This window comes from Macaca mulatta, chromosome 2 (assembly GCF_049350105.2).
Source record: "Macaca mulatta isolate MMU2019108-1 chromosome 2, T2T-MMU8v2.0, whole genome shotgun sequence".
Classification (NCBI taxonomy): Eukaryota; Metazoa; Chordata; class Mammalia; order Primates; family Cercopithecidae; genus Macaca; species Macaca mulatta.
Window position 1 is genome coordinate 80,478,801 of NC_133407.1, and position 21,523 is coordinate 80,500,323.

General features: G+C 36.1%; 1 protein-coding gene across 1 annotated transcript in view; it reads left to right on the forward strand.

Moving 5' to 3' along the window:
* LOC721629 (uncharacterized) overlaps positions 1-20,745 on the forward strand; it is a 46,360-nt gene extending 25,615 nt beyond the window's left edge. The window contains 6 exon segments of the mRNA XM_077994101.1: positions 1,573-1,710; positions 6,823-6,945; positions 9,481-9,675; positions 11,605-11,736; positions 15,891-16,038; positions 20,628-20,745. Coding sequence (XP_077850227.1) covers positions 1,573-1,710; positions 6,823-6,945; positions 9,481-9,675; positions 11,605-11,736; positions 15,891-16,038; positions 20,628-20,745 — 854 coding nt within the window.
* Positions 20,746-21,523: the final 778 nt, after the last annotated feature.

The following is a 21,523-nucleotide window of genomic DNA, read 5'->3' on the forward strand; positions in this document are numbered from 1 at the left end:
TGCCATAAATGTTAATGAAGTGATTTCATGTCAATTGACCTTACTTTTCTCTCTAAGAAATGATGAAGATTAATTTGATAGACTCTAAGATACCAAATATAGTTCATAAATACTTAAAAATGTCTCTTTGTAAGAATGGCAATAGCAAGCATATGTCAGAAAAAAACTTCAATTCTGTATCAGAAATATCTGTGTGTCCCAATCACCACAACCAGAGACATCATTTGAAATAGGTTCCCTTGAAGAGTATAAGTTAATGTATCGTGAAAAATATCAATTCCCTTCACTAAGCTTTCCTTTAGCTTTCTGATTTTGATTAGTCCTAAACTAGCTGTTTCTAAACCCAAAGGAGTTCTTATTTTTAACAATAAATTGATTAGCATACTCCTTCTTTTGGTTATTCAATCATTCGAAACCTATTTTGAACATCTGTTATGAGCTGAGGAGTGCAAGACGATGGTGGCACAATGGGATGGGCACAATGACAGGGATGTGCCCTGGGTGCTTGTGAGCATCTGAGGCTGCTCTGTGCCCTGGACTGGATGCCGGGGATTAGGCCGGATGATTTCTGGAATTGTAGCAGATGTCTAGGCAGTTTATGAGGTGACATATGCTTTCAAGGAGTGTCACAATCCCAAATACTCTTGTCTTGTTGTTGCTTTTTTTCCCCCAGCTTTTTTTCTTCTAAATGATTCATGAGTTAAGACTTAGAGGAAATGAATCAGTGTAGGCACTCTCAGTAAGAAGGGGTATGTTCAAACAACATAAATAAAGACCGGTAGACCTTCAGTGGTAAAAATGCCATTCAGAGTATCTAAATTCCATATTTTAACACGGATTCTAAACATTTTTGTAATTCTCATTTTGTCACTTAGAAAATGAGAGACTATAATGCCTGTGTGCTCAGGACAATTGGCAGTCATCTGCTGAAGCTCATGCCCACCAATACGCCTGAAATTAGTAGCATGTACCAGCCAAATTGATTTTCACAGTAACAATTTGTTTATGTAATAAGTGATTCTCATATAAATCAAAGCTGATTAGTGCATCAACATGACCCTAGTTACACATGATCAACTAAATCACTGGGTTTATGTTTACACCTTTGCTCCAAGGTTACTTTGTAACAGTATTTTCATGTGCTCATAGACCCTAAAAATCACAAATAATAACATTCTATTAGCTCGAGAACAGAAATGTCAGCTGGCAAACAACCTATTTGATTTCTGATTATTGATTTAATATATATGTATATATATTACACCTATTATACCCTGAAAATACTGAAAATTCCCAAAACATGTTTCCTTTAAGGTGTTTAATAACCAGTGGTGGATTCATCGTTACCTTTCTGTATCACTTACTCAACATCATTTATATGTTTATTAGTATATAATATGGTATAGGCATTTACAATGCTTAATAACCCTCAGACTTTTACTTTTATATGTATAGAGTGTTGATGGATTTCTAATAAAGTTTGTCATCCTCTCAATAGAGAAAACATTATTGACATATATTCAGGTTTCTCTGTTGTTATGCTAATAATCCTATTTTGCTCTTTTTGGAAAGGGATTGAATTGGAAATTGTCAATAGCTGTGAAAAGAACAATGGTGGTTGTTCCCATCACCATGAACATGCAATTGGTACTCCCCGTTGTTCCTGTAACCATGGACACCAGCTTGATTCTGATGAGAAAATGTGCATAGGTAATGTTTGGTAAATGCCATCTTCATTCAAAAGTTGCTCTGGATTCATTTAGCCCTTTAATCTGTATTACTTATGGCTATACTGTGAGCCACATCTCTCAAACTGTAAAGATAAATAAATTGAAGAGTGTCTCTGGCTACTGAATAAATGGAAAAGAAGGATTACCTGGTAGAAGATACCATTACATTTAGATATTTACCTTGAAGTTAAAGGAGATTTAAAACACTTTAATGAAATATATGCCCTTAATAGATTTATTTCAGGAAAATATTCCGTGATCTATCCAACTATTTAATGTAATTTGTAATTCCAACAACAAATGCTATCACATACCCCAGTGTTCTCTATCTCAAGCAGAAACTAAATTATTTGCATTGATTTTCAGCTTGATAATGTTTGGGATGTATGTTCAACTTTGATATGGCAAGTAGCTGTATTCTAAAAGATGACAAAAAAATTCATTCTTTGGAATTCCCAGCTCAAATCCATTTTGAATAGCTAACTTTCTCAACATATTAATAGAATTTATATCATTTGAGACAATGAAGAAAATAAAATTGCACCGCAGTTTTGCTTCATAATGAAACATTCCTGAGAAAAAGGAATATCTACTATAAATAGGAAAGCAAGTATCAAACTACCTTACTATGTGCCCTGATTCTGAGAACACCTCCAAGTCCCTAAAGCAGTGATTTGTCATCATTCAGGAATTATGACACCTTATTTGCTTGTTTTCTTTTGTTATGCTTAATATTTCCTCTGTTAAAAATAACAATACAAAATCCTTTGACCATTTCATGCTACTCAATATGGTTAGATAGAGAAAATTTGAAGTACAAAAAACTCAATGGTTTAAATATTTAGGACATTTTACTTCGGCAGTGTGATGACACAGAATGAAACTCAAGAAATTTTGCAGTATTCTGGTTTTATAAATTCAAAAGAATGCCATTGTATTTATTTGTCCAACATTGCTTTCAATATTGTTCTCGAGTCTACAGTGGTTAACATATTGAAGCCAATTGCTTTCCTCACCTCTTATTATTTAATGAAAACTATGCTTACTATTTTTTACCTACCTTGATAAGATTTGTATCCATAGAAAAAATTAAGGCTTTTCTTCCTTGATTGCTTCTTTTTCCCTCCCTTTTCCTTCCTTCCTTCTATGTCTCTGTGTTTGTTCCTCTTTTGAGTATTGATAAGAGAAACTGGAATTTTGCCAAACCTTTTCTTTGCAACTTAAATTTGGTGTTTTCTTTATTCTTTGAAAAATACCATTCAGTAAAGTTCTTATTTATAACTAGAAAAAAATAGCATCTGCCAGGGTCAAAATGTAGAAAAGTGCATATTTATGAAATTTCAGCCGTCACTATGACAATGTTATATTGTTTATGGCTCAAGTTAATTTCATTTTTCCAACAATAAAAAGAAAACCCAAGCCAAACACTGAGTCTCATGCCTGTAATCCTAGCACTTTGGGGGACTGAGGTGGGAGGATTGTTTGAGTCCAGCAGTTTGAGACCAGCCTGAGCAACATCAGGAGACTCCATCTCTACAAAATATTTAAAAATTAGCCAGGCATGGTGGTACACTCCCAGCTACTTGGGAGGCTGAAGTGAGAGGATCACTCGAGCCCAGGATATTGAGGCTGCAGTGAGCTCTGATTGCACCACTGCACTCCAGCCTGGGTGACAGGGCAAGACCCTGTCTCAAAAATAAGTAAATAAAGAATTCAATTTCATTTCATCTAAAACATTATTTTTTAAGCTTTTTAAAAGTTTTTCAGATTTTTAAAAAGTCTTCTCAGATACCACCAGAGCCTTCAAACATACAGGACTCAAAAATGCCCTGTTCTCAAATAGCAAGGAGCAACACTGCATCACACAATTGGAAAATAAGTCCCTCAGTCTATCATTTTGTGATCCATTTTGGATTCTTTTTCTATTAACAGTCCTCTGGGGCTATTTCTAGTTTGTCCCATGTATGCCATCCTCATTTGGAACTCATCTGAAACGCCATTCTTCCTACATCACAAGCCTTTCTTAAAATGTCTTGCCATTTCCACTGTTAACATCATCTGTTTTCTAAATTTCCTTTTAAATTTTATTTTGTTAGATCTTTGTTTCCCTCTATAAATAGGAATAGCAAGTATTAACCTACGTTACTATGTGTCCTGATTCTGAAAATACTTCCAAGTTCCTAAAGCAGTGATTTGTCATCATTGAGGAATTATGATACCTTATTTGCTTGTTTTTGTTTGTTATGCTTAATATTTCCTCAATATTCTTTAATCTTTCATTTTCTTTTGTTTTGCTTAACTTTCTCTTCTAATTGTCCTTCTCTCTAAAGATCATATTTTTCCTAAATTGGCCAATATGCCAAATATTTTACCATTGTACCGAAATTAATCCATACATAAAAATTTAGCCTTAATCAAAAGTAGAGGACCAATTGCAGCCAGGCAAAACACAGAAACATTTCGGCTCTGATTTCAGAAAAGCATCAAAAGTGAAAAACTTGATCTTCTGTATCTCTTCCCTATACATAGTCACTGAATAAAGTTAGAAATAATAAATATTTTCTAATAACTGGCTAATTGTTAAATTTAGTGACTTCATTGCTAGTAAGACACTTGCATTTTATGTACCTATCTTTCAAATTGTGTTAATGTTGGAACCGAACTGTCGATTCCCTCCTGGGCAGGGGTCGCCGCGAAGGATCACCGACACGAGATTCACAGCAGAGAGTTATTTATTACTAGCGCGCTAGGGTCCCAAGCTCTAAGTTGGCCCTGGGACCCCGACTGCTTGTTACAGGCTGTTTATATAGGCAAACACAAGTTCAAACACAGCTTATGGCGCGAAATTCAAACAAAGCTTAAGGCGCAAAATGATTGGGTCTAGCTATGGCCTGAGCACGGTGTCTCATGCAAATTGGTTAGAGCAGGACCTTATGAGGTTTTTTCCTGGAGTTGTTGATTCCGGGAACTTCGAGGCAGGGTGGGACCCCCGGAATTGGCAGGGTGGGACCCCATGAGGTTGTTTCCAGGAATTGGCAGGGTGGGACCCTATCAGGGTGGGTCCCTATCGAGGCAGGGTGGGACCCTATCCAGAGCCACCTGGTGTAAATTTTTTCTATATGAGGCCTAGTTTCTAAGTTTTATGAGGCCTAGTTTCATTAACACATCTCTAGGTTTTAGCCTTAATAAGTTTTTGCCTTTGGATAGGTTTAATTATCTATGTGCTGACTGGCTGACTTATTTTCACAATTTTTGTACATTCTCGTATATATTTTTTCAAAGTTGATACTAATATAAGATAAAAAGAAAATCCTTTGATTTCCCTCATGCATGACTGTTTTTTATGAAGCAGCTGTGACATTAATCTGTTCTCAGACAAATAAGTAAAATATGTATATGTACATTCCAAATGAATAATTACCTTTACACTAGTGAATAATTGGTCTTTAGAAATTACTAGATGTTGTTTGTTTGTTTGTTTGTTTGTTTTTTGAAACAGGGTCTCGTCCTGTCACCCAGGCTGGAGTGCAGGTAGTAAAATCACTGCTCACTGCAACCTTGAACTTCTCGGCTCAAGTGATCCTCCCACCTCAGTCTCCCAAACTGCTGGGATTATAAGCATGAACCATTATGCCCAGCCTTGAAAATGAATTTTTTAATACATTTTTTATTCTCTACATCATGCTATTTAATCAAAAGGATTAATAAAAGGAAGTTTTAATATTAAAAAGGAAAAAATATCATTTATAATTTTGTGAGTAGCTCTGCTTTTGACATTTTGTGGGAAAAAGAATGTTTTATGTCTAAATGACCTCCATTTAGATATTTTATGGTGACCTTTCACCTTGATTGACTGATTGTATTTTCTTTCCTTTCTTTCTCTTGTCTTCATTTTCTTGAGTTGATACCCTTTCCAGGGTTAATTGAGACATTGACCCTTTTTATCTGTGACTGCTTATGTAGTTATGGAACAATAGGATTTTGTAAACTCAGCACTGACAGGCCACTCACCTTAATAGCTCAACAAACAGAGGGGTTTGAATTGAACCAAGGCCTAGAGCCAAAAATACCCTGACCAAGTAATTCCCAGGTGTTCAGCCTAAGGAAAGCAGGGGCAAACTGTCCGTTGCTACTTCCTTGGCCAATTATGTTGGAAATGATTGCCTCAAAACTCAGGTTAAATAGGTTATCCTTTGGCTGAAAACTTACAATTTGACATCTTCTGGTGCGTTTCTATTTTCCCCAGGGCAGTTATATCTTAATAAGAAGCATTCAGGATTGTAGAATTCTGAAATAACAGAGCTAAAGAAGGCTTAAAGATCCTTACTTAGAAAACTGCTCACCTAACAGGACATTTCAGGGTAATGATGTCACAGATGGAATAAAAAACCCCAGACCTCACTCATCCCAGTCACAGTATAATCTAAATATTCAAACAAATGCTCTGAAATGTTCTATAATTTAAAACATAATACTTAAAATAAGTCTTCTCCCCTCTCTCAGAAATTCAAACAAATGCTCTGAAATGTTCTATAATTTAAAACATAATACTTAAAATAAGTCTTCTCCCCTCTCTCAGAACTGTAGTTACCACTTGCCTTCCCAGTCAGGCAGTTGGGAACATTTGCTTGCGAATACTCTTTGATCTGAAGTTCTGGAAGAACAAACATGTTATGGAGTCTAAGACTGTCTCCTCTTTGCAGCTGTCAAATGTTCACTAAATGGAATTTTTTGGCTCTTTTTTCTTAGGCTGTTTTTTTGTTCTTCAACTTCTCTGTTTATTCAGTCCAATTACTGTTTAAACTGGAAAAATAGCAGAGATCACTTTTCCTATGCCTATAGATGCATTTGGAGATTATTTACATTCTTTTAAAATAAATAACAGGCATAGACGAAGCATGAAGAAACATAAACCAAAAGTGGGTCTCCTTATTTTTGTGTTAAGGTTTCTTCGCTGTTTATATTACATGGCCTGAGAAATAGAAAATGATTAGTAAAACGGTTTTAATTTAGAAGTGTAGCTTCTCAGTGCTTCTATAGGATCGTTAAATTCCTGTCTCTGCAGTAACAGCAGTGTTCTTTTCGCCTTCAGATCTTGATGAATGTGAGAATGGAGAAGCCTGCTGTGACCAGCTCTGCATCAGCTATTTAGGAGGCTACGAATGCAGATGTCAGGAAGGCTTTCAGATCAGTTCCGATGGTTGTGGATGTGATGGTAAATTCCTGAGATTTAACAAGAAATAATTGATGTGATAGGGCAATAAAGCAGGAGAAATGTTTGAGGTGGAGGGCTAGGGTGGGCAAGGGAAGGCTTTCACAGTAAAGAGACTTGAATTTCTATGTGGCTGTACCATTTACTATCATATAAACTTGGGTGACTTTAATTGCTATGAATCTTAGCTCCTCATCAGTAAAGTGATGACAATAATAGGATTAGTGGGGAAATTAAGGAAAATAATAAATGTAAAGTGCCTAGTGCAGTGGCCGACATAGAAAAATTACTCAACTAAAAGTAGCTATTATTATTATCATATTTATTGGTCCATAATCCCTTTCACACAATTTAATATATATTAAAGGCAAATGAGAGATTCTGGAAGGCACACTGCCCAAGGAACCACCTATGGCAAACTTGACTGGAATAAGAAAGTTGGTTACTGGAAGACATTTTGAATGAGTTTTTTTTTTTTTTTTTTTAGTTAAAGAGCAAAAGGATCATCAGTTCACAAGCCACAGTCCAAATCTGTACCAGAATCCCTACATATCTAATATTAATATAACTAATGCAAGTTTTAAAATGAGTCGTTTATATTTCTTAACTTGCATGTTAAAATTAGTTCACCTACCTTTCAGGTGATTTTTTGCTTGTTTTTTTTTTAATATAAGACTTTGAATTTAGTGAGTAGAGTTTGTTGACTTTGTTTATACAATTAGGAATAGCTCATGTAACCATTGCTGTAATTTACTTTAAAAGTTTACCTTAATTGTTTAATCTTTAAATTTTCATTTTATATTATTGTTACCATTATTTTGAACCATATTTTTCTTAAAATCAAAGATTAGAAGATTGATATCTATTTCAATAACAATCAAATTACATAAGACTGTAATGCCTCTGAGAAATTAGTTTTTCTTTGCTTAAAGAAACACATTTCAGAATTCTGTCAAAGGTGATAGATAGCCAAGTTCCCCAGCCTTGCAATGAAGATAACAGCAATGAACACACAACTATGATATCTATATATACTAAACACAGTAGAGTATATTGCCATTTACCACATTACATTCAATTAACAGAGCCAAAAACATTTTTAAAATTTCATGTACCATCTGCTCTTAAGCAGAATGAGCCAAGAGATGATTGTATAGCATGAACATACATACTTGCATACACGCATGCAAATGGAAAAGGCATCAACAATCTGAGGTAAAGCTTAGAAGCTCATACATGAACTTATAGTATTGCGAACATATTGACCAAAGTCTGGACTCAGACTTGGTCATAAACCAGTGAGTCGCATGCAATCAAGGCCTAAAATTCTTTCTTCTCTAAAATTGTCCACAAAGCTTGTACTGACTTATACCTAGAATAAGTTTTCTATCATGTATGTTGAATAATTCGAGAGTGAATGAACATTCTACAAAAGGGTACACAGCCTGAGACCATTGAATTTATTTATTTATTTATTTATTTATTTATTTTTGAGATGGAGTCTGCCTCTGTCGTCCAGGCTAGAGTGCAGTAGCGCAATCTCAGCTCACTGCAAGCTCCGCCTCCCGGGTTCATGCCATTCTCCTGCCTTAGCCTCCCAAGCAGCCGGGACTAGAGGAACCGGCTACCACGCCAGCCTAATTTTTTTGTATTTTTTAGTAGAGACGGGGTTTCACCATGTTAGCCAGGAAGGTCTCGATCTCTTGACCTTGTGATCCGCCCGCCTCGGCCTCCCAAAGTTCTGGGATTACAGGCGTGAGCCACCGCGCCCGGCCTGAATTTATTTTAAGTTTTTCATCTAAACCTTACAAACAAGGTCTCAGAAATACCTTGTCTGTGTAGTACAATAAACTTGAAAATGAGTGAAGGAAAAATAATTGGCCGAGTGTACTTGAGAAAGAGTTTAGGGGGCTATGCTTGCTGTCTATGTGGCAGTGCATTGTTATTGTTTAATAAAGGTCACAAGAGGAACACAAATATGTCTATTACTTCATAAAATATATCATATCTCTCAATGCCTAAAAGCAGATACTGTTTAAATTTTCTTAGATGTGGATGAGTGTCTGGATGTCAGTATAGTCTGTGACCAACTACATTAATTCTGTGGGAACATACGAATGTAGTTGTGAAGAAGGTTACAGAATTGGAAATGACAGAAAAACTTGCACCTGTAAGTCACTGAAGAATTTTATTGTATTAATATCTTTTCTAAACTACTTCCACCTTCATCTTGTTCTTCTGGAGCAATGGAGGCCACATATTTCTTAACTCAACCTGCCGTCCCCTTTCTGCCTTCACAGACTAAGATCTTTCCTTATTTTCTTTTGTTCTCTCTGCTACAGTTTTAACTGTGTGCCGGCAGCTTCTCACCTTCATTTACAATAGACTTTTGAAATGGCCATCTCAAAGCATTTTACCCTTCTGTCACCCCCTGCCTTGGCTGTCTAGTTCAAACTCTCTCATTTCTCTATCAACCTTTGCACAGTATTTCCTTCTTTTAACCAGGTTGAAACCTCACATTTTCTTCTATGGCCTTAGCTTTAGATGATGATAAGCTAGAGGAAGAAGAAGAGGAATGAGAAGTTGTGAGGTTTCCAGGTCTTCTATTCAAGAGCCCACCTCAACAGCTTCATTATGTTGCTACCTTTCTGCCTCCCACCTACAAAGATGAAGAAGATGAGGAGGAAGAGGAAAAAGATACTTGTAGAGAACTGACTGCTTTGCACAAATTTGGTGTGTAAAAGAATTTACCTTATTATACTCACTTTTATTTTTAGATAACTTGCTACATTTTTGTAGACAATTTTACTATCAATATTTAATGCTATCATATGTTTTAATATGAAGTTTGCAAGAAAAGTAGGGCCAAAGTCACTTCTTCAGAGCTTTCTATGAAATCCATCATCTTTTGTCTTTTTTATTTCCATTTGTACAATAAAGGAGTGCTGTGTAGGTACTTGTAGAACTGAGGGTGCAGTGCGGAGGGGTGTTCTTGAAGTTAATACAGGAAAATGGAGCAGAAAAATATCTTTAAATTAGCATAATGGGGAGAAAAATTGAGATCTTTTAATTCTTCTATTAAAATCTCACTAGAAATCACTTTAGATAGTTAAAATTTACCTTAAATAGCCCTAAAATGTAGTTCCTTTCTAGGTTTTAAAATGCAGAGAACTAATTGTTTAATATGGTCAAATGGACCAAAAAAATCTTCAAAATGTGAGCAGGTTTTCTTATATATCTAAACAACAGAGCTCAAGCATCGACTTCTGATCAAAGTAAATGTCTATCAAAAGTAACTGTTTGCAGCCAGTCCATTTCTTCTTTTTTTCCTTTGTAAAACAGAGCTGTTCTTTTTGTTCTCCCTCTATTTATTGTATTTTAACAATATCAAAGCTTATGATTGCTTTAGAATGTATTCAGAAAAATAGGAGAAATATTTTTATGCAGTGGTCAAATCATAATAATATCAATAAATGTCTCTATATAAAAATAGAAGTACTTTAATGTTTCTTAATTAAACTTCTGATGTTTTGGCTAATCAAAGTCAGAAGAGAAATAGTTGGGGGCAGCAACAACAGCAATCAGAACTTCAGTGGCCAAGATCTGCAAAGAAGAGAAGACCAAAGAAGTAGGATGGTCTCAGATGCTTTTCTCCTCATGCCATTTGCCAATTAATGGGTTGTGCCAGGAATCTGAAAGATAGCTGCTAAGAGTTTGAAGAGTGAAGCACATTTATCAGCAGTTTCATGATGATGGAGAGGCAGAACATGGAGCTCAGGCCTGCCAAAGTAGAAGGGCTTTGGTAAAAATGCCAAGTTTTCAATTAGGGCATCTTAAAGTCCCTACCCTAGAAACAAGGACAAAAGTTAAAATGGAATGAGCTTTAAACAACTGAATACATGTCTCTCCACCTTTATTCGATATGATAATGTCCCTCAAAAAGAGAATGGATAAATACATTGTGGTACATTAATACAGTAGAATACTATATAACCATAAAAAATAAACTCTTGCATACACAATGTGCATGAATCTCACATACATTGTGTTGAATGAAAGAAGCTTGACACCAAAGAGTACACACTTTACAATTCTACCTATAAAAAGTTCAAAAAAAGGGATAGAGATCACCACAGTGCTTAATTTATGAAATTAATGATTGAAAATTATCAAGTCACCTTTGAGATTTTGGATTGCTAGTAATATTATGTATCTTGATGTGGGTGGCATTTACATGAGTTATTTGCAATGTGAAAAGAAGTTTGAAGTATACAGTTTAGATTTGTGTACTTCTCTACATATTAAATTTTAATAAAAAGATTTACTCAGAAAACAAAACTATACTTAAAAAATCCTGAAAGAAAAAGCATCAAAATTTCAGGAACATTGATTATATTTTTTGTTCTCAAATCAATGATAATTTCTTTTTTAAAAAAGAAATTCCTAAAGATTCTAAGTATTCTTAGGGACAATATTCCAATGTAATAATTGGAAAAAGTAAAATAAGCTTTATTTTAAAAGCTGTATCTTGCTGTTGTCCTTTTTAAAGGTTCTTTAGGAACTATGCTCAAGGATCTTTTTTTTTTTTTAGGGAATTAGCTTTATTTTGATTTTTAGTTATGTAGATGATTGTGGGCAAGCTAAGATGGTATCACATTACAGTCTGTTTAGATCACATCTTTGGACACAATTGCAGCTTGAGCTGCAAGGACTGCATGAATGCAGGAAAGAGCCAGGAAGGAAAGAGTGAATGCTCCTGCCCAGCAGGTTGGGGTGGCATTCTTTGTAATGAAAGTAAGTGGCACCCTGAGAATTGGGCAAGCACCCCAAACCACTCCTTTACATATGTTCTCCCCAAAATATTTTAATAAAGTAAGCAACTGATAAGGACAAGAAGACAATTTATTTGTTGGGGTTAAATAATGCTTATGAAGTGCTTAAGTTTTAAACTGAAAATGTGACTTAAAAAGGAGATTTTGTGTTCCCTAGGAAACTTGACATGCTGTCTCTCGTTTATCCATGGAATGTAAAAGTTAATAAAGGATCCTAATATTCTAGGCCTATAAAAATCCCTCCATTTAAATAAATCATTAGGCTCTGACAAGCTATTCCCAATGAAGGGAAAAGGAAAGGCTTTGTGCTACAAAGTGCAATTTAAATGGACTTGCTTGACTGTTTGCTGCTTGGCTTTTTGTATTTTTTTGTTCTTTTTCTTTTTAAAAATATGTTAACACAGTTAATGACTTTTTTTTTTAATACAAGTCTCTCATGAGTAAGTTCAAAGATTTAAAAATGATTCTGCCCAAAATTCCTTTCCTCCATATTTTAAATGAAGGTATGCTTTCAGGAGTTCAGACTTCCGAGTGACAAAATAAAATGTATTGACTATCTTTGTTTCTTCTTTCTCTTTTTAAATTCATCTTATGAGTTCTATTTATATAAATGTTTTGTCTTAGTTTTTGTGATTGTCTTGGAAGATGATATGAACAGATTTTCTTTTGAACTCTCTACGTATGGGAAGAACACAGCTGTTGTTACTATTATATGATGTAGATGCAAAACTTGAGTCATAACATAGTGAAATGGTTTAACCAAGATAACTAGTTAGGGTTTTGAGGATCTTCCTCATGCATCCCTCTGATCATGTTTCTCTGCTGCTCAAAAATTTTGTCCCTTTCCCTTCATATAAAGTGTATACATCTTACCCAGTCACTGGTGACCATCAGACTCTCAAAAATCTTTTTGGCTTTTTGTCCTAGTCATAACTCTTCGCCTAACCTATTATTTCCAGCAAACTGAACCACTCACTACTTAATGTGCTGCACTTTCATCATTGCGCCTTTTGCTAAACTGTCATCCTTGAAGCCTATTGCTGCCTATTGCATGACGCTTTACTTAATGGCCTCAGAATAACATAGCTATTTATGTTTTGAGTGGATTAAAAAATTTCTTTCTCTCCACATTGGATTAGAGTTCACTATGTTCATTTTCTATCTTCTTTACTAGACCGAGAGCTCACTGGCCAGGTCCTATTCATGCTTATTCATTCTGAATTTCTCCATACTGGAGGCATCCAGTGCATGAATGAACATGTTGGAACCTAACTGTCGATTCCCTCCTGGGCAGGGGTCGCCGCGAAGGATCACCGACACGAGATTCACAGCAGAGAGTTATTTATTACTAGCGCGCTAGGGTCCCAAGCTCTAAGTTGGCCCTGGGACCCCGACTGCTTGTTACAGGCTGTTTATATAGGCAAGCACAAGTTCAAACACAGCTTATGGCGCGAAATTCAAACAAAGCTTTAGGCGCGTGGTAATTGGGTCTGTCTATGGCCTGAGCAAGGTGTCTTGTTCTAATTGGTTAGAGCAGGACCTTATGAGGTTTTTTTCCTGGAGTTGTTGATTCCGGGAACTTCGAGGCAGGGTGAGACCCCCGGAATTGGCAGGGTGGGACCCCATGAGGTTGTTTCCCGGAATTGGCAGGGTGGGACCCTATCAGGGTGGGACCCTATCGAGGCAGGGTGGGACCCTATCCAGAGCCACCTGGTGTTAATTTTTTTAAGTTCTTTTTTTATAAGGCCTAATTTCTAAGTTTTATGCGGCCTAGTTTCAAACACATGGATAAAACTTGGTGTTGAAACTCCCAGCTATATTGACCTGCAACTTGACACACTCAAGTATATAAAATTGGGATCAAATAAAAATTATTATATGTCTACTAGTAAGTCAATATTTACCTTATATTGTAAGTTTTATTGGCAAGTATGCATCTCCCAATATTTGATCTCTAACATAATAAAAAAAAACTAAAAAATATATCTCAAATAAGAATAAAATAAACTAAATAAAAAATTAAAAACTATAAAAAATATTTTAAACAGCAATAAATTTAAAAAATAAAATAATGAAAAAATATATCTCCAACACATAAGAATGAAATATCTCTGATATAAAATTAATATTAAAATATTGAAAATGAGCTTGCTGATAAAATAAAAATGAGATGGCATCTTCTTTGGCTTTAGAAAACTTTGGGGATCTCTTAAATATTTACATGTTGCAATAAAGGGGAGTCTACCCCTGAAAGCAGAACTTCTATCTTCTTTTCACTTTCTCTCTAACCTTCTTTTATGTCTTCTACAAAAATGAAAACAGAACAATCCATTTTGGAGAAACGAGAAACAATTGTTCATTTTTTTTTTTTTTTAACAAAAAGAGGGAGTGGGAATATTTTCTTTAAAATCCCTGTTGGCCAAGGGTGCTGACTCATGTCTGTAATCTCAACACTCTGAGAGGCTGAGGCAGGAAGATTACTTGAGGCCAGGAGTTTGAGACCAGTCTGGGCAACATAGCAAGACCTAGTCTCTACAAAAAACAATAATAATAAAAATAAATCCCTTTAATCTACAATAAGCAGAAGAGACCAGTTATTCATTGGCTACATTTTTAAGATTGTCAGCTTTTCAAATGCAGCAAAAGAAATGAAAAAAAGAACTTTCAACAGGGATCTTGAAGTCAGTTTTCCCATTGAGTAGATCTTCTAGCCCAATATATTTATTAGTCTATAATGAAAATATCTACTTTGATTTCTTAGAGGTTTCTTCAAATAATTATATTGAAACAATTTTAAAATGACCACATATTATTTAATTTTAAAAGCACATTTTTAGGACCCCATTTCTTATGAAAGATTTCATATTGAAATCATTTATTATTGTGAGACTCTTATCTGGTGGAAAGGAAAGATAGGAGTATTTTTCGTATGACAAATGAGTAGACTAAAACATGGGAGGAGAGATTTATGACTTTTTTTTACATCATCCAGCTGTGGTTTGGGACATGTGTTTGTTTTACATTTTTCTTCCCCAGAATCTCTGCACTGTTTGATCTAATGAAGTATTTGGCAAATCTATAGACTATGCGATAATCGCCATTTACTTTGTGAGGGAGTGTCAAATTATAGTGTTGGTTTATCTATATTGATGACTTGCCATAATCCAGACACTGTGCAAGCCATTTAAACTTCCTTAGCTTCATTTTGCAGGTCAGTTTTTTAAAATTGCCCCTTCTGTAGTTGCTATTAAAACGCAAACGCTAACAAAATGTGAATTAATAATATAGGCCACAGCAAATGTTTGTTGCTAGTCTCTCCTTTTTGTTTTATTCTTTCCTTTTTTCCCTTTCATAGCAGCTTATGGCTTGAAAGCAAAGAAAAGGGTGAATAAGAAGGCAAGTTCCATATTACCATCTGAAATGGGAACAGGGGGTGAATGGAGCAGATTTTATAAATGTAATTTTATAACTTTTAGCCTATTATGACAAAATTTCAATTACAATGATTACTGAAATTATTTTGATGTAAGCTACATGTGCTTACATTAAAATATGGTCACTGACATTTTTCCCAATTTATCGTTTTTATAGAGCACTAAAAACAAAAATACCAACAAACTAATGAAAACTGTTGTTTCCCTGACTTTACCTTATCTTTGACAATGCAAACTACCTTGGGACCCCCATGAGAACCTCAGCTGCATTCATTCCCGGTTAAAAATACATGATATTTTAAAAGCATTTTCCCTCAGTTTTCAAAACAGAAGATGCAGTTTGTTTCTCCTTAGGGTTGGTTAGAATTGTACAGCAAAGATGCCTGGGTAGCTTTTAAAGTGTGAGGGTTAGAGTTTAAGAAATGAGATAAATTTTGCATTTGAAGCTTGTTAGCAATTTCTTCAGTCATCATTATTTTAACTAGCTGTATCAGTAATCCCACAGGAGTGATTATGCTATACAATCTAGGAACATGCCAGAAATTTTTCCTGGGTCTGTAAGCTACTGAGTTTTTAATTACTTGGTATCTATCCTGATAGAAAGACAAGCTATTTTTTCCCTCCATTTGTATCAGAAAACGTATGTTCCATTACTTGTTCATCTTCTCTATTTTCTTCATAGCTTGTTCTCCAGAGACCAATGAGAAAGAATGTGGCAGCATCTGTAATTGTCAGAATGGAGGCACCTATGATCTTCTGACTGGGCAGTGCCAGAGCCCCCCAGGGGTTCATGGGAAAACTTGTAAAGACGGAAGGAAGGTCTGGTGCCAGTCAGTAAGATTACTCCTTAAGTTCTTGGGGTTTCTAATGGGAAATAAACTAAGTGAAAGTTGCATGTGTATTTTTCAAAATGGCCTTTTTCTGAAGAAGTAAAAGGCTGTGAAAGCTGTGTCTCTCTCTATATAAAAGAGTACAATTTGTTGTTACACAATGACATGTGTAACAACAAAATAAGTGATACTTAAATCTCCAACTGTGATCTAAGCAGGATGAATCCTCTTACAGAGAAAGCCTTTTTCTTCTACCGAGCAAAAACTTACATTTATGTGTACAGGTTTAGATGTAGGAGCTTAGGAGAAGTTATTTTCTCTGCATAACAAAATGAAGAACAATGGAGCTCCTTGGGGAAACCAGGGAGGAAGACAGATGAAAATTAGAGAAGAAAAGGGGAGGAGGTAGAGAGAAAAAGAGAAAAAGAGATGATAGATAAAAAACTCACAAAATACCAATGAGTACTGTGCATAGATTGTGTGTGTGTGTGTGTGTGTGTGTGTGTATGTGTGTGTGTGTAAACCAGTGAAGAGGCAACAATTCCTACATGGGTTAATAAAGCACAAAAAAAGAACCTGATTGTACAGGCACAAAAGCTGAAGGCACAGAGTCAATGAGGATGTAAGTCTCTAGGGATTGCCAGAAATCATGAGGAGTTTATTAGCTTCTCACAGTTGATGGAATTGGGGAGTTGGAAACCAAGTTTACTTCACTTTCTGAGATGCAGTAAGGTTCCTGCTGGCATTTCAGTTACTTATCTTTGTGAGCAATGTTCATTTATTTATTTAAAAAATACATTAAGTGGTTGCAAGGAATGGCACCAGACATTATGATATGATAGCAAAAAGGAAAAAAAATATATATTATTGTGCTTCCATGTGGAACATGTGATTTTGTTCAAGGCAACCATAAATTACAAATACTGGTAGGGATTACAAGTTAGATATTAATATGTGGTTGGAGGTGAGACCATGAGGACAATGCAGACTGTATGAGCCTGGGACAGAGACTTATGGAGAAGGGACATTTAAGCAAAAGCCTGCAAAATGTGGAGAGATAAAACATGGGAAGAGTGGGGAAAGGGCTTTCCTGATTAAGAGGCAACAGGAAGGCATGGGATGCACTATGAAACCTGCAGAGGCCAGCGGAGCACAGGCAGACAGGCAGAGGGTAGTGCAACATGAGGTCAGCAAGCTCAGGGGCCCCAGTCTTATTAAGTTTGGTATTTTTGACCTGACAGCAATGACGAGTCATTGTAGGATTTTAAGCAGAGGATACAGAATCATCTTGGTGGTTTTTAAAAGATCTCTCTAGCCTCACTTCAACCAGATTAGAAACGTTTCACCTTTCTCAATCTCCTGACTTCCTATAACAATAACTCTAGCAAGTTTTACATGTGGGTTAATATTTTCTTCATTTGTCCTCTCACCCTCCAGGATGGACAAAAGGGTTCTTTTGGAAGAACTGCAAAAGGAAATGTAACTGTGCCAACAATGGCCATTGCCACAGGATGTATGGCACCCATATGTGTGAGGTGGTTTTGTCATCTGCGTAACTTGCAGGCAATTAATTTGCTCTGTGCGTAAAACATGAAAGCACAGAAAAGTGCAGAGACTACTGTCACACAAAGGAAGAGGGTAAAAAATGTTTTTTATAGTTTTATATATATGACAAATATATTATAGCATTTAGCCTCTTTGAATTACAGAATCTAGATTTTGATAAATGAAAGAAAAATGTTTCTAATTTTGTTTTACATCTGGTTAATATTTACCTCAACTAATGGGAGTGGATTGTTAATAGTCTGTTTAAATAGACGTTTGATATTTTACCAAAGTTGAATACCTCGGGCCAGAACAAGTTTCTTTTATTTCTCTGTTCCGGGGTGAAGCAGTCTCATTCTCTAAGATGTCTAATTTTGCATTTTGACTATTAATCACATTTTTCAAAGGATGCAAGAAAACACAATCACTAACAAATACTTGAACCCAGCAGTAACTTTTGGAATTTCTCCCAGTGGGATAATTCTGAATGTTCTCCATCCCACCTTGATGCTATGTGCAAGTATCTATGAGCCTGAAACCATCTTCACCCTGATCCTCTACCTATTTCACATCCTCTTCTCTTTTTGTTGACAGACTAATGCCTCTGAAAATCTTTCCTGACTGAACTTCAGTATTTTAGTCCATTTGGGCTGCTACAACAGAATGCCGTAAGCCAGGTTGTACACAATCAACAAATACTTGTTTCTCATAGTTCTGGAGACTGGGAAGACTAAAATCAAGACATCAGATTTGGTATCTGGGGAGGGCTTACTTGTTGGTTCTTAGATGGCATCTTTTCACTGTGTTCTCATGCATGGTGGAAGGGGCAAGGCAGTTCTCTGGGGTCTCTTTTAAGAGCACTAATTTTATTCATGAAAGCCCTACCTTCATGACATAATCACTTAATCACTGCTAATACCATAGCCCTGGGAGTTAGGATTTTAACGTATGAATTTTGGGAGGACAAAAACATTCTAACCGTAGAACGACTCAATACCATAGCCATCTCTTAATAACAGACACCTTTTAGAGTCTTATGTTTTATTTTTAGTGAATGTCCATGATTCTTGTCTATTTTATAAAAGCCGTATCCATAGGAAAGATAAATTATAAATATATCAATAAGAGAGTCAGTGAAGCCATCTCAGAACACTGAACCTGGAGCATGAGGAAACATTAGGCTTAGACAAGCAACATAGAAGAGAAGGGGAAAGGTGTGGGAAACCATGAGCAATAGAGGTGCAGATGGTATGTTCCAGAATGTTATATACCTCCTAGGATATGCCAAGAGAAGAAGACTGACCTAGAAAAAAAGATAATATTTGTATTATTGTTCCCCTAGTGTAACAAGACACATCCTACTTTTAGTATTAACTTTAGAATATGTAAAAAGGTTACATCAGATATTATGGCAAAAATAATTGAATCATTATTGATCTGGTCAAAAACCTAAAGGGCTAACTTTTCAGAAACATCAGGTTGAAGTTTTTAGGGTTTAATAATATTGGCATAGTAGATATTTATTCATTTGCATGCTGTGAGGAGTTGAGGCACAGGAAAAAATTCAGCAAATATGTTTGTTGTGTTGTTGGTGGTGGTGGTAGTTAGCATTGTGAATATGACTATCTTTAGGAAAAACAGATACATTCTAGTTCTTTGTGGCTCCCTTATTGCTTGGACTTGAAGATTTATTGATTAATATCACTTTCCTGGACTTCAGGAACTTGAGTTTGCAACTCTATATATTCTTTTTTTAGTCCCGCCATAACAAAGTACCACAAACTGAATGGTTTAAACCACAGAAATTTATTGCCTTGTAGTTCTGTAAGCTAGACATCCAAGATCAAGGTGTCCACAACCCCCTGAAGGTGCTAGGGACAGATCTGTCCCAGGCCTCTCTCCTAGTTTCTGGTAGTTCCTTGGCTTGTGGCAACATAACTTCAATCTTCATATGGTACATGTCTCTGCATACAAATACTCCCTATTTATAAGGACAGTAGTCATATTGAATTAGAGGCCATCCTATTCCAGTATGACTTCATCTTAACTACTTATGTTTGCAATGATTCCGTTTCAAATAAATTTACATTCTGAAGTACTGAAGGGTTAGAACTTCAACATATGAATTTTTGGTGAACACATTTCAATGCCTTACAACCCCTGCATGGGCACTGTGTGAGAGATTACTTCTTTCACTTTTCCTTATTTCCAAATATATTCCAGTAAGGAGATGTTCTTAAGATACAAATGGTCACATTTAAGCATTTCTCTGTGTCTGTGTTGTCTTCTGAACCATAATTCTATGTGCTGAACCAGAAAGAATAGGGCATGAAGGACAATCCTGAGCAAGGATTTAGGAATGAGCAAGAAGAGACCTACATTAAGGCAGGCAATGGCCTGAGAGACCCTGGGACCTGGTGGGTGTAGGAAAGGATCCAAAACTTGGAAGCCATAGAAAAGGAAATAGAGGATCATATAATTTGTTATCTCCATTGGGAAACCTGAAAAAGACTCTGTTAACTTTAGAGGTAACTCTGTACTATCCCTGGCAACTGGGACTAGGATGGTCCTACATGGTGGCATCATAACCATCACTTGGAATGATCTCTACCAATGTCTCTTTCCATCCACTGGAAAGTCAAGTGTTCTCTCTAAGCAGCTTTCTACAGCAAAGCCTATGTGGGCACACAATGCAATTACCTTGAGCCTGGAGGCCAACTTGAAGGATTTTTTACTTGATATGTCACTTGGACATCTGTAATAGGGGAGAAAAAAATGTCAGAGGGATATTTCAGAAAAGGAATTGAATTGCTGTAACACTTCTCAAAGAGAAAACTATGGATATGTTTTCCTGAATGCAAAGGTGCGACTTTTTCGTATTAGAATTCCTGTGCTGCCTTCCATCCCTAATACTCAATGGCATAGAGAAAATAATGAAAGGAAGGCAAGTACCATTTGCCAAAGATGTGGCCAAGATAACGCTGCTGTCACCATGAAAGCTTTGTGTTATCTACACGATGTAAAATTATTTCCGATTACCATAGAATAGAAGGGAATGAAAATAACGGCCAGCCTTCTCATAAGTGCTTGTCCGTCATCTCCATGCTGCAGCAGGATGAATATGGGGCCTGGCAGGCCTTAGCTTTCTTTGGAGAATATTAACTATAGGCACCAATGGAGCACATTGAGAAGCAATTTCTCTCCCGGAAGCACCAAAGCCTTTTAAGTAGTTCAGGCTTCACTGTTCACGTCCAGTTGCCAAAAAGCAAATGAATTGCCTGATTTAAAAGACATTTGTTTCCTTATTTTTTTTTTGGCAGTCAGGATGATCCTCTTGTTTTCCCCATAATCAGGCCCCACAGAACTACATGCCTATGCACTAACAATTTAAAATAAACAAAGCGTGGTTTTCAGGTGACCGCTTTGCCTCAATTTGCTTGCACACTGTCCCAAGGGTGCCTACGGAGCTGGCTGCACTTCAGAATGTCAGTGTGTGGAGAAGAATACCCTGGAATGCAGTGCCAAAAATGGTAGTTGCACCTGCAAATCTGGTTACCAAGGCAACAGATGCCAGAAAGGTATGCTCTGATGATAGAGTTTTTTTCTTCTCTAATAATAATCCTCAGCCTTTGTTCAGCATCATATGATTATTAATTAGTTAATCCACCAGTGCCCTCAGAAGATGGATAAGCTCTATTAATCCCCTATTTACAGGTGAGGAAACTGAGACATAGGGCAATAAAGTTATTTAATGCAGTCTTCTTAGCCTCTGCTGCTTCCTGTCCCCTTGTTAGCTTGAGCAAGGGAAGAAAGATCACACTGCAGATAATTATATCCAGAAAGATTAAAGCTAGGCAACCACTTCTTTGAACTGAACTAATCAACCCAAGGCACTACCAACTTCCAGAATTAGAATTATTTTATTTATATCTAAGGATTG